Source organism: Sinohyriopsis cumingii, chromosome 5 (genome assembly GCF_028554795.1).
Source record: "Sinohyriopsis cumingii isolate HCF-2022 chromosome 5, ASM2855479v2, whole genome shotgun sequence".
Classification (NCBI taxonomy): domain Eukaryota; kingdom Metazoa; phylum Mollusca; class Bivalvia; order Unionida; family Unionidae; genus Sinohyriopsis; species Sinohyriopsis cumingii.
The window spans coordinates 93,380,561-93,394,881 of NC_142965.1; the positions used below are offsets into that span (position 1 = coordinate 93,380,561).

The 14,321-nt window shown below is 35.4% G+C and overlaps 1 protein-coding gene and 4 non-coding genes across 5 annotated transcripts in view; all 5 read right to left on the minus strand.

The window, feature by feature from the left end:
- The window catches only part of LOC149799777 (uncharacterized), a 109,088-nt gene that overhangs the window by 14,419 nt on the left and 80,348 nt on the right, over positions 1-14,321 (minus strand). Inside the window, exons 21-24 of the mRNA XM_089959163.1 lie at positions 11,599-11,740; positions 10,745-10,827; positions 8,369-8,448; positions 4,873-5,037 (exon numbers count right to left, since the gene is read on the minus strand). Of these exons, the coding sequence (XP_089815289.1) occupies positions 4,873-5,037; positions 8,369-8,448; positions 10,745-10,827; positions 11,599-11,740 (470 nt within the window). The remainder of the gene's footprint in view (positions 1-4,872; positions 5,038-8,368; positions 8,449-10,744; positions 10,828-11,598; positions 11,741-14,321) is intronic.
- LOC149799778 (small nucleolar RNA U6-53/MBII-28) lies at positions 948-1,053 on the minus strand. Its single transcript, XR_016421406.1, has one exon. It is a non-coding gene; the product is annotated as a small nucleolar RNA U6-53/MBII-28 (small nucleolar RNA).
- LOC149799779 (small nucleolar RNA U6-53/MBII-28) lies at positions 1,829-1,934 on the minus strand. The gene has a single exon (XR_016421403.1). It is a non-coding gene; the product is annotated as a small nucleolar RNA U6-53/MBII-28 (small nucleolar RNA).
- On the minus strand, positions 2,456-2,561 carry LOC149799780 (small nucleolar RNA U6-53/MBII-28). Its single transcript, XR_016421404.1, has one exon. It is a non-coding gene; the product is annotated as a small nucleolar RNA U6-53/MBII-28 (small nucleolar RNA).
- LOC149799781 (small nucleolar RNA U6-53/MBII-28) lies at positions 4,348-4,453 on the minus strand. The gene has a single exon (XR_016421405.1). It is a non-coding gene; the product is annotated as a small nucleolar RNA U6-53/MBII-28 (small nucleolar RNA).

The window sequence follows — 14,321 nt, forward strand, 5'->3', positions numbered from 1 at the left end:
AATGGTGGACATTTTTATGGGAAACTGATTTCACTTTATCCCAATTTTAAGTATAGTATCATATTTAACCAAATTCTTTAAAGTGTTTTTTTTTATTGGTATTAACTGCAACTGTATTTTATTTTTATTCAGTAGCTGATTAAAGGATTTTCTATTCATACTAACTGCAGCCATAGTTGACAGCTAATCAACATCACTTGCTCAGAGTGGAAGACATATCTACCAGGATTCTGTTAAATTTGGTTGAACTCTCTTAAGCATTTTTTAAAAATGAAGTAATTTAAAGGGTTTTTATTTTTAGCAATAATAGCCATAATTAATGGTTGATCAGCATCATCTGAACAAATTTAAAAACCTTCATGCGTGGATATTTTTTAAAATCAAATTTGGTCAAACTCGGTTGAGCAGTGGAGAGGATGCTGTTTAAAGGTTTTTCTTTGTTTAGTAACAGTGTACATACTGGATAACAGACAGTTACTCATTGAATAGTTAAACAAATCTGAAAGGCCTGGAGGTAAATACTTACACCATAAAATCATGATAAAATAAAAATGAGAAAAGAGCCAAGAATCATACTCCTTTTGCAGAGAACTTCTAAATGGACAACTGATGCCAAGTTTGTTGAATGTCCACCCAGCAGAATTAGGAACTGACAAAATAACTGGGATAGAGTCAGAATGTTCGAGGGTATCACAATATACTCATTACTAAGGTGTGGGAATAGTAGTGTAGTTATTTTTAGTTTAAGATCTATATATACACACAAAAACCCACATTTCATATCTTGTAAATATTATACTAAAAAGTTACTTATTTCAATAATCATTAATTTCTCAAGCCCTTTTCAAACAACAGAACTATCTGCACACAATTCATTTCAGATATTTTAATGTTTTGAGCTTACATTTTCCACCTATCTAGTAGCTGAATGAATGAACCAGATGTCAATTCCTCAGAAACAATGAGAAAGCTTTCAACTCATAGTAAGCTCTGGGACCTAGACAGTCAACCAGGTTTCTCACTCTGTATTAGCATGGCTAGTCATCATTGGAATGGTTCTCAGCTGAATTATCATTCTTTGGTGGATGTATTTAATTGTGGATTGTATTCATTTGTATCAAATTAAAAGCCCTCCCTGCCTTGATGCTTTTTGTCAAATATGGTCAAATACTGCTGAACATTTTTTGAGAAGATATCATTTAAAGGATTCAGAAGTGGCAGCAATATATGATAGCAAGTTGACAACATTTCAACAACAACAAAAAACCATGCAGATTGGCTATATTTAAATAATAAAAAAATATATAAAGGTTTCATTTTCCTGTTTTGATATAAAAAAATTCTTCACTATCAGCAGGAGCCCCGAGTGGCCGAGTGGTCTAAAGCACTCACCATTATGGATCACTGCCATCTCACCTCTGTCTGCGTAAGTTCGAGTCTCAGGCTCGGATAACATGGGTACGTGAGAAAGCCTGCCAGTAGCTTCTCGTGGGACGGTGGTTCTTCCCGGGGTTTTCCAGGGTTCTTCCTCCACCAATTATACTGGCTGCCATGTGTAGCCTATCTTGTGCTGATAAATGGTGCTAAACCATACAACAACAATAACTATCAGCAAATAGTGGCTTATTTAGGTGGGTTGATTTTGGTAAGTAAAAATGGCATCCACACATGCCTACCATGCTTTAAGTCGGTTCACAAGTAACACAGGCAAACTAAAATGAGGCAGCAGTGTAATACTCTCTGTACACGAACTTCATTTCAGAAATGTTAAGTTTTTGGGGCTTACATTTTCCACCTATCAAGTAGACAAATGAATGAATCATAGGCAATTCCTCAGAAATGATGAGAAAGCTTTCAACTCATAGCAAGCACTGGGACCTTGACAGTCAACCAGGTTTCTTGCTCTGTATTAGCATGGCTAGTCATCATTGGAATGGTTCTCAGCTGAATTATCATTCTTTGGTGGATGTATTTAATTGTGGATTGCATTCATTTGTATCAAACTGAAACCCCTCTGTGCCTCAATGCTTATTCATTTGAACCTCTTTTGATAAGAAATCATTTAAAGGATTTTCTACATTTGGTGTGTGTGTGTGTGTGTGTGTGTGATTTGGATTTTTAACGTAGCTTTATTTTTGGTAGTGTCAGCCATGTATGATGGCAAGTTGGCAACAATTTGATAAAAAGAAAGACATCAAGGTTTCATTTTTCAGTTTTGATCAGTTTTCTTCACAATCAGCAAATAGGGGCCTATTTAGGTGGGTTGTTTTTTGGTAACATAAAATGTGATCCACACCTACCTACCATGTTAAAAGTCGGTTCACAAGTAACACAAGCAAACTAAAATGAGGCAGCAGTGTAGTACTCTCTTATATAAAATTCACTTAAGAAATGTTAAGTTTTTGGGGATTACATTTTCTACCTATCAAGTAGATAAATGAATGAACCAAAGGCAATTCCTCAGAAATGATGAGAAAGCTTTCAACTCATAGCAAGCACTGGGACCTAGGCAGTCAACCAGGTTTCTCACTCTGTATTAGCATGGCTAGTCATCATTGGAATCATTCACAGCTGAATTATCATTCTTTGGTGGATGTATTTAATTGTGGATTGCATTCATTTGTATAATATTGAAAGCCCTCTGCACCTCAATGCTTTATATGAAATTTGGTCAAATTCAGTAGGCATTTTTGTGAAGATATCATTTAAAGGATTTCCTATTTTTAGTGGCAGCCATATATGATGGCTGATTGTTAACATTTCTAAAACAATGGAGACCATCTATGCCAAGATTTATTCTGTCAAATCTAATAAAATTCCCTTTAATGGTATCTGAAAAGAAGTCGTACCAAGGATTTTCTGTTTTTTTTATGAATAGTAGCCACATTTGATGGAGGACTGGAATCATCTCTACAAATGTAAAAGCCATCTATGGATTACTGTCAAATTTGGCTAAATTGTTATCTTTTCTTTTAGGAAGAGTGATCAAATTTGTTGGCAGATCAGCATCATTCAAACAAATATGAAATAGCTGCACGCCAGGACGCTTTTATCAATTCTGATAAAATTCAAGCAGTCTTTTAGTGGATGTTGATTAAATGCTGTTCTATTTTTAGTAACAGTAGCCATGTTGGATGATGAATCATAACTCACCAAACATATTTGAACAGTCTTGATGCTAGAATGCACCTTTTAAAAGCATTTATAAACTTGTCAAGCAGTTCCAAGAAGAGGAAAATAGCATTTTGTGAACAACAATACATAAAGGACAATGCATGAAGGACAATGCACAATGGAAGGACCCTACCAAAAGCTCACTTGTGGTTTGAGAGCTAAAAAAAGCCTTTAACAATAAGGTTCATTTAGAATGTGGACAGACATATAAACATGAACAAGGATAGCAAAGTGATTGAAATGTCATGACTCCAAAGCTGGATATATAATTTTGACCTTCTGCTGAAATTGCAAAAAAAAATTTGGATATCAGCCTTTTAAAAATTCACTCTAATGTATATCTTTGAATATTTGACATCTGACCCCTATCCAGTGATGGGAGCTAAGACTAGTACTCCTTTGGCAGATGCTTACCAAACAGACACCTAATACCAACTTTTGGTGAATCTCCACCCAGTGATTTAGGAGAGGAGTTATTGCCAGATGGGCAGACAGACAGAGGGGACCACAGTACACCCGATATACTAAAATGTGCAAATAATACTGAACTAAGAGTGAAATTAATCTGCTGTTTATACTCTCCTACAGGTCATCCAACTGTCCACAAACAGATCTACAGTCAGATTAGGGTCTATGATATTTTTTCTACTGATTACTACATATTTTATACACCAGATCTGCTGGCACATTAGGTGATAGCAGATCTAAATATTCACATTTTGCAGTTGGATCTGATTCATAAACAAGTTTAATACACGGTAGTTAAGAAAAATATATGCATTTAAAAATTCAGAATTTCCAATTATATAAGTATTACACCAAATATTACAAGTTATTTCAGTTTTCAGTGGTTTCTCATGTCTCTTTTTAAACCAAGTAGTGCTATCTGTATGCAAATTTAACATTTTTGGGACTTCCATATTCCACCAATAGTACCATCTGTATGCAAAGTTTATACTTGTTGGGACTTACATATTCCACCAATAGTACCATCTGTATGCAAAATTTATACTTGTTGGAACTTACATATTCCACCAATAGTCCCATCTGTATGCAAATTTAAACTTGGTGGGATTACATATTCCACCTATAATACTATCTGTATGCAAATGTTAAGTTTTTGGGAATTACATTTTCCACCTATGAAGTAGATAAATGAATGAACTTGAGGTCATTCCTCAGAAACAATGAGAAAGCTTTCAACTCATAGTAAGCACTGGGACCTAGACAGTCAACCAGGTTTCTCACTCTGTATTAGCATGGCTAGTCATCATTGGAATGATTCTCAGCTGCATTATCTGTGGTTTGTAACAGTGAAATTATCTTTCAAGAAAGAAAAAAAAAAACTAATACTATTTTAAATACATTAAACACAATGAAAATAACTGAAGGAATGTACTGAACTTTTATGAGTGGAAAACTACAGTTATTTCAGTCTTATTAATTGGAATATATATATATATATATATATATATATATATATATATATATATATATATATATATATATATATATATATATATATCACATTAACATAATTATTTGGGAGGAATAAAAGAAAGCCAGCAATTAAAATCAAATCTAGTGATTTAACAGTATTTTGGAATACGGTGATGCATAACAGATTAGCAAGAGTAAGTCATACTTCCTTTGCTACCATCATGTTTGAAAGTATTAAATCTTAAAATTAGTCTTAACCTTCTGCCATTTTTCTAACAGTCTGTTGTACTCCTGCAGGTAGAAGCTGAAGACCTCATCGCAATCCCTGCGCACAATGCTATTACTAGGGTTGTATAGATGACAATTGTCTCTCACCAGCATCATGTCATGGTGAAAAACTTCAAAATCTACATACTTTCCCTCCTGAAATGAAAACAAACACTCATTAGCGAGCTTCAAAATCTATATACTTTCCATATTTAAATGTAAATATAAACATTCATTAGCAAACTTCAAAACCAACAAACTTTCCCTCCTGAAATGAAAATATAAACACTCAATAGCAAGCTTCAAAATCTACATACTTTCCCTCCTGAAATGAAAATATAAACACTCATTAGCAAGCTTCAAAATCTACATACTTTCCATATTTAAATGTAAATATAAACATTCATTAGCAAACTATAAAATCTACAAATTTTCCCTCCTAAAATGTAAATATAAACATTCAACTGTTGCTCTACAACCTGTGCATTCTTGCACATGCAAACAATGGTGCAATAACCGATGTATAATTTTAAAACAAGAGGCCCAAGAGCTCCTCACACTGACAACTGACAAATGTAAGCTTGTCAATGCAAATTCATGTCTATTAGGCCTCACAAAATAAACTACCAGTTTCACGCTAAAAAAAAAATTTTTAAAATTGACTGGTTGGTCAAAATAAGGTCATGAGATAAATGCAAAAACATAAAGCAATTAAAATGGTGAATGTAGGTCAAACTTTCTTGTTTTGTTAGGGTGTGGTATTAATAGAGATGCATACAATCATCTAATCAGATGATTCTAGCATGAACATAGCCTGTGAAGTAACTCAAAGTTAAGCATGAAATGTGGATCATAGTGACCAACTTTTGTGATGAGGGTATGGTATAGTACCCACCATAATTCATCCCCTAACCAAAGGCACAATTCCAGGTACGGGTGCTGCTAGATGAGAAAACTTAACCATGAGTATAAATTACGTACATTATATTCAGCTTTCACCAGTATGGGTAGGTGCTATTCCAAACTGTTGATGGTGGAAGAAAAAATGATTTAGATGCTGTCAGCCTGTTTATATGTGTGAACATTGATTCCAATACCTGGGATAATACAACAGCTCTAGACTGTAGAGTGTGTGTGTGATTTTAATTTTTAATGTAGCTTCAACAATTTTTCAGTCATATCACTATGATGTATGCAGTATGGCAGTTTATAGTATAGTGATGTCTGGCACTGGGGCATCATGCCACAGACACATAACATGATGTCCAACCCAGTCACATTATCCTGACACCAGGCCAACCAGTCCTATTTCTAACCTCTTAATGCTGAGCGCCAAGCAGGGCAGCTGTTAGTACCATTTTTGTAAGTCTTTGGTATGACTCAGCCAGGGATCGAACCCACAACCTCCTGCATCTGAGGCGGATGCTCTAACCACTAGGTCAATGGACTATACTGTAGGAGTGAGCTGATAATTACATCTTTGCTACATACTGTTAATACATCCTAATATAAAATTTGTAATCAACAAACATCATGCCAAGTACCTCTAAAATGATGAATGGCAATATCAGGGACATATCCCAATTTTATTTGGCAAGGTGTCTGGTCATTTTGCACAAAATGCCAAATTTCTCTGCTTTTCTCTGAATAAAAAATGCAAAAAGAAGGTTGTGTATGCTTTGACTCTATCCCAAAACTCTATTGGGATCCACCATTGAAGAGCTTGTCTGAAACATTTGACTAATTATGATTTTTATATCTAGCAAACTCAGACCTTCCAACATTGAAATAATCAAAATCAGGAATTTGCCCCCAAATCACCATTACAAATCAGGAGGCAGGGTAAAACATCAGGAGTAAGGTGTATATCCTGATAAAGATGTTTGCTTTTGTTATTTCAGTCCACTGTACATTGCAGATTTGCATTCTGCAAAAGTTCATCATTTACTTGTCCTTGGGTGCCAAATTTTCTAACAAGATTAGCTTCCAGGGATGATGCTGACAAGCTGGTTCTGTTTTTTCTGACCAATGAGAATGCTCACTCAGCATTGCTGTTGCTGTGCAGTATTGAAAGTATTGATGACGTTACTCTCCCTAGGGTTGGAAACAACAGTTGGCCAGATCCATACTCTTTTTCTTGAGAGCAACCCACTAAAGGATGACCTATATATGCTTGCAAGCATAGCCGATGTGCCTTTTCTCTAACCGAATGGAAGGAATCAACACCGATGACCTGCATAGAGTTTCAGCTTTACAAATCTACAATTCTGACACAGAATTGAGTGTGGAAAGAGCCAATCACCAGTGGCAGAATGCTTGATGGGCCCCGCAAGTTGATGGATGAATGAAAGCAAACGGTTTCTCCAAATCACTCCTTTATTTTTCATCCCATATCTTTTTCTTGGCTGGTGAAAAGTCATCAGTTTCTTGCTTTACTTCTTTTTTTCACTTCTTGCTGAGAAACTTTTCCAATTATGATGCTGAGATCTGCTGATGGGGTTGGATAAAGAGAACCACAAATGTGAGAGAATCTTTTTGTATTGGCGGATGAAGACCAGAAATCAAGCTGGATATGATGAAGTACTAAGAAATATACCAGACACAGAAAAACCAGAAAGAGAAACAGTGGAATGGAAAATAATGTTTTTGTAAAGAAATATAAGGGTTCTTTTTCTTAGGGAGTTGAAAAATCTGGATTATTTCTTAAAAATCGGGAAAACTGGGAGATAGGTCCATAAATCGGGATTCTCCTGATCTTTTAAGTAGGGTTGGCAGGTCTGCAAATTCCATCAAAAGCATACTTTTAATTCTACGCACAGATTAATACTGTATATATTACAAAAAGTCACTGTTACCCATTATATTTGAAGAAAGGGGGACTATTGGTACCATAGGAATGCTTACATTAGCTGAATCAGCAATGCAATATATTTAATGAAACAAATATGTCTAATCACGATCTGCCTAATGTGATTACATACATATAAAAAATTTTATAAAGAAACTTAATTGGCAGTTCATCCTCTGCTACCTATCCTCTTAAACTGAAAATGACAGTCCATGATAGCAACACTGTACAGGAGTAACACAGGTAATTTTATACATTTTTTGGAAACAAAGCACAAAATTCATGAAAATTTGTTGTTTTTTTGGTTTGGTGCTTTACTGCAATAAAGTGACTTGGCCAAAGATGCACCACAGTTGCTGACCCAGGCTGGCACAATAGTAGGATCCAAACCCCACACCCTTTGGATTACAAGTGCAGCACACAAGCCACATAGTCACCTTGACTCAACTTCAAAATTTGCACCTGATCCTTGTTTCTTGCATGATACTGCATGCTCAGATTAAAAAATTTGTGCAAAATGTTAATTTCGGTAGGACTGTCAAAATCACGCATCCTAGATGCAACCCTGCATAATGAACTAACAATGCAGGAATAGTAAATGGTCGACAGGTGGTACAAGAATTGAAGTAGGCTGTTTACCTCAAGCTTTTTCCTGATGGTACCAAAATCCATAGGATTCTTCACAATGCTGTAGTAATCAGGGGCATCTGCTGGATCCACTGAAAAAGAAAATAACTAAACAAGAGTCCCTTGAAAAAGCTGACACTCTACAGTCCTAAAAGAATTTCCAGGACTATTTCTTTATTTTAACTGCTGAGTGTCAAAACCATCTCTGATATTCTTGGGCGAAAAGATTTTCAAGACAGCTCCTGTAGCAGCCTTACTGGACAAAAAAGATCAGCAATGTTTTCATTTAGGATAATCAAGACACTATTGCAAGACTTTCGGTGAAAACCCCATGTCAATATTACCATCCATTCTGGAGAATTAGATTTTCAATACAATCACAGTCATATTGGATGTATGCTGGGCACCATTTACATTTAGGACCAACTAGATATCACAAAAATAGGACCAGCCATTCAAGAAAAGTAGCAAAAACAAGGTTTTCAAGATAGCCAATCAGCTAGCCATATCGAATGTCTGAGTGGAACTATTTTCGTTTAGGACCAACTACACATAAGATGTCTTCTGGAAAAAACTCCATGTCAACATGATTTTTTGTTCAAGATTTATAATAATAACATTTTCAAGATGGCTGCCATGATTATAAATGGGTTGTACAAAAGAATATTGTCCAAGATTTTTCTATTCATAAATTGGATTTAGGTGGGCATAGAATAACTGATTAATCTCAGGGGATTACAAATCCAAGATTTTACAATTCACAAACTGGATTTAGGTGGGTACAGAATAACTGATTAATCTCAGGGGTTACAAATCCTCTTGCCCAATTCCTGGGATAAGCTCAAATTTGGCTCATGCAAGCTGAAGCTTTTAAGGTCTGTGCCCATAGGAAATTTAGAGAGAAAGAAAGGGTTCTGTTCATAATGCTTCATGTTCTGCAACTTTTATCTCACACAGTACATATATCAGCACCTTTATTTAGTGTTCATATGTATCACATGCTTTGTTTCCTGTTTCTTTCCTACATCATTTCTTTTAAATCCTATAGTCAATGCCAAGGTCAGTCTCGCACTTGCTGATGTAATAGTGTGAATATTTATTATCTAAAGTTAGTTTTGACAAATAAGGAATACTTATTTATATTTTAATTTAAAATTTAATTTTAATTCTAATAATTGTATGTACCTGGGATTGCTGACTTCCAGGTACTAACCTAGCTTAGGGTGGTTAGTGAGCTTGTCGACTCTAAGCAATCAGCTTGTCAACGATTGTTTTGATCCACGTCACCAATTTTAAGGTGTTACTTGTTAATAATGCAACTCTTTTGATTTCTTTGACACATGTGTTTGGAAATAAAAGGCACTCATCTCTAAGGATTTAACACCAAGAGGATTTTATTCAAGGCATAACTGGCTGTATCAAAAATGTAGCACCTGTAAGCGGCATCTATGTTGTATACATGATGATTATATGAGAACGATACATGTTTACTTCAAGGTAAACAATTAAATTTGATAAAAGTGTTCTCAATTTAAAAAGCTGTCTTGTAAAGCATTTTAATGCACATCACTGATTTTAAGGTGAGCAAACGATAATTTTAAGTACTTCAGTTGCAAGTATAAATAAATCACTAACTGTCTAGCTGTCATTTATTGCTGTTGTAGTTGATGAAGTGAGCCTGCTAGCATTTCCAAACACAATAAAAAAGGAATTTCCTTTAAAAATCCCATAATTTACTTTATCCTGTTTGTTTTATTTATGTTGGATATTGTGTTTGGGGCAAGTTCAAATTTTCCAAAGGCAAATTCAATTATCTAGTCAGCAGGTATTGTGACTGAAAAATATTAGAAAATCAAAGCATCTGATGTATTCCTCTAATGTCAGTCTGGTTCCCTGACCAACACCACTGAATCTAATATGAAACCTGGATTCAGACCAAAACCCAGACAAAGTCAATATAAGGATCTGGAAGAATGATCATATTTCTGAACTGTTTCCTATTATTCCAGCAGTCCATAATTTATGAGTAATTTCAGTTAAGACTTCCATTAAGTTCTATGAAGATGGCAGGTTTACACATGCATGCTACCAAAAAACACAATCTGGGCCAGAAGTGAAGTGAGTTGTGAACTACTGGATGTCCACATATTTTATATTACGGAAATCAGCCTCAACACTCGAGGATTATTTCTCCCCACCTGCACATACAATTTAGAAATAAGTACTCTGGCAGCAACTCTATTACACCAGGTTAAGTTATGCACCTGCCATTCAGTATCATGTTTTTTCTAGTACTTTCCAAGTCCATTTTTAGGCAGAAAAGACATTGCCTTTTGAGGCATAAAAGTAATGCAAATGCATGCTTCAAACGTGTGGGGTGAAAATTACCTGGCTGTGTAAACCATGCAGCAGCATCGAGCTCACTTTTTTCCCTATTGATACCTCTGTACCTGCTAACTTTGTTCAACACCCTGAAAGAGGAAATATAAGCTGCAAGTAATGTCAAACAATAATATTACTTTAATAATAAATGTGGTCTCCATCGATTGATATAACCTAAATAAAACCAGTCAAACCAAAATTTAAGAGCTACTATGCAACTCCTCCTGGCAACAAAACAATCTTCTTTATCAAGAAATCAAAGCAAAAAATGGATGCAATTTAGAGATATCACTGTTCCCGAGAAGTCATATATTTATGGTATATTTTAGAATGTAAGAATGATATCATTACCAAAATGTCAGGCATAAATACTCCTTCCAGGAACAAATCAATTTCAGCAGAACACTTGTTTCACTTTACAAAAAAAATCATTATATGATGCAATATGCAAAATATATGTTAAATTTACCCCTATTCAAGTATGAACACGAGTGAGTAATGAAAGTAGAGAATTTTCATAAAATTAATTGTGGGCTGAGTAAAACTATGTATTTGACAAGATCTACTAAGCACAACAGCATGTAATTTTAGATGAATTAAAAGGTGGAAAAAAAATTTAAGAGATTTTTGGCTACACTGTGTCAAGGAAAATGGAAGACAAGTACCTCACCCAAGGACATGCTAAGCCAGCCAGTCTGTACAAGGCTGGTTTCAATGGGTGACCCAGAAATCTGAAAAGACCTTAGAATTTCACCTGAACATGAATCAATATTTGCTTGTTTCAAAACTGCACGCATCGTTATGGGTTGACAATAGTACACATTTTCAAAGGAAGTAACTAAAGATTTATTAAAACTCACCCCACTGCTGCCCTTGTCCAACCTCCATGTGTGCCCTGTGGGGGGCTATCATCTGTCGACCTCCTTTTTCTTTTAACCAATTGAAACTGATTGGAATCATAAAGAGGCTCAGATTCTGAATATATCAAGGACTCTGGCAAACCTAAAAAAAAAGGCAAGTCAAAAATGGAAAATCTGCTGAGAAAATTACAGACACTCAAATAAGCCAGGAAATTCATAGAGTCAATATAGAACAAATGTTTTCCTATAACCTGTGGCTCATGCCAATGACAATATTTTACTCACATTATACAATATTTTGTTCATTGTGATATACTCTGTCATTTATTTCACAATTCAGTATTTTTTTAAAAAGGTGGTTAAGCAAAATGTTTGTAACAAAGAGTCCCTTATGAGATTGATGCTCATCTGAACTAAAAAGAATTTCCAGGAATACTAGGCAAGTCTATTTCTTCCTTTCATATGCTGAATATTGAAACCATTTTTGCTGTTCTTCAGAAGCTCCAACATACCAAATTTGGTAGCCAAAGTACAATCTTATATTTCAGTTAACATATTTCAGTTAACATTTCCATAAGATGGTCACCACATTGGTAGCCAAAGTACTATCTTATATTTCAGTTAACATTTCCTTAAGATGCTCACCACATTGGCAGCCAAAGTACAATCTTACATTTCAGTTAACATTTCCATAAGATGGTCACCACATTGGTAGCCAAAGTACAATCTTATATTTCAGTTAACATACTTCAGTTAACATTTCCATAAGATGGTCACCACATTGGTAGCCAAAGTACAATCTTATATTTCAGTTAACATTTCCATAAGATGCTCACCACACTGGTAGCCAAAGTACTATCTTACATTTCAGTTAACATATTTCAGTTAACATTTCCATAAGATGCTCACCACATTCGTACCAAATTTATCGACCTCCTAAGTTGTCAGTTAGTCAAAAAAACAAAACATGTCATAACGTTATATAACTCTGCCCACTACCTGCTTCATAAACCCAGCAAAGCTATCTGGACTCCACATAATAATAATAATAATAATAATAATAATAATAATGAGGGCTTTGTATAGCGCCTAATCTTTAGAAGCTCTAAGCGCTTTACAACATTACACAACACCTATAACATAAAAAACATACATAATGATATGACTACAAAAAACAAACACCATGAAATTAGAAAACATTATGAAAAATGCTGAAAATATTTAAGGTAGGAAACAATATTAGGTCTTTAAGTTTGTTCTTGCAGTTGAAATAATTGAGTTTTAAGAGCACTCTTGAATGGGATCGCTGTCTTTGTGTCTAAATTCATTGGGCAATTCATTCCACGTTGCTAGGCCCTGGTATGCAAAAGAACGTTGTCCATATGACTTTGTTTTCATAGTGGGAATAATGAGTATATGATTGTCAGAAGAGGAGTGAAAGTATCTTGCTGGTGTGTACACATGGGTGAGGTCAAATAGGTATGTTGGACTCCAGTCCGTCGGTGAAATGTAGCACAGAGAACAAATTTTGAGTTTGATTCTGGTTCGAATGGATACCCAGTGTAGGGTTCAGAGCAACGGGGAGGTGTGCTCTGATCGTGGTACGCTAAGTATGATCCGAGCAGCTGTGTTTTGAACTTTTTGACATTTCTGGAGTAGATATTGAGACGAACCTGACAGAATTGAGTTACAATAGTCCAGTCTTGAAAGTACTAATAAAAACACAAGTGTTTTAGTGGCATCAACTGAAAGATATTTGCGAATGGAGCTGATGCGTCTCAGCTCAAGATATGCAGCCTTGCATATGTTCATGACATGTTGGTGCAATGTGAGAGTACTGTATAGGGGAAACACCTAGGGTTTGTACTTACTGTGCGAATTTAATGTTGGAGTTGCTGATATTTATTGCTTGAGGTAAAGGATGTGAATGAGAAAGTCTATGTGTTGTGATAAGAATGGCCTCAGTTTTATCATCATTCATCTGCAGCTTGTTACATGTCATCCATGATTTCACATCAGAAATGTACCTCTCTACACCTTGGATGATAGCATCAACTTCAGTTGGGTGGCTAGATTTGTATATTTGGGTGTCATCAGCGTACAAGTGGTGAGACACTGGATGATGATCTATGACACTTGAGAGCGGCTGAGTGTACAGAATGAAGAGAACAGGTCCAAGAACAGTCCCCTGTGGAACACCACAACACAGATTAACTGGACTGGAGTGTATTCCATTTGCAGACACAATTTGTGTCCTGTTAACCAAGTAGGACTTGAACCACAGTAAGGCTGTATCATGAATGCCAAATGGAGAAAGTTAAGTAATATATCATGGTCTATTGTGTCAAATGCTGCGGACAAATCAAGGAGGGTGAGGACTGTAATCTTTTCACTATCCAAAGTAGAGAGTATGTCATTAACTACTTTCAGAAGAGTAGTTTCAGTACTGTGGCAAGGGCAATATGCAGATTGTACATTGCTAAAAAGACTGTTTGAATTCAGATGAGATACAAGCTGGGATAGAACCTTTTCTAAGATTTTTTATATGAATGGGAGATTAGAAACTGGGTGGTAGTTCTTTAAATCATTATGATCTAGTGTTGGTTTCTTCAGCAGAGGCTTTACAATGGCAGTTTTGAAAAATGATGAAAACTCCCCATATGAGAGACAGGTATTAATAGCAACAGTTAGTGAAGGCAATACTGGATCTAAGCACTCAAGCA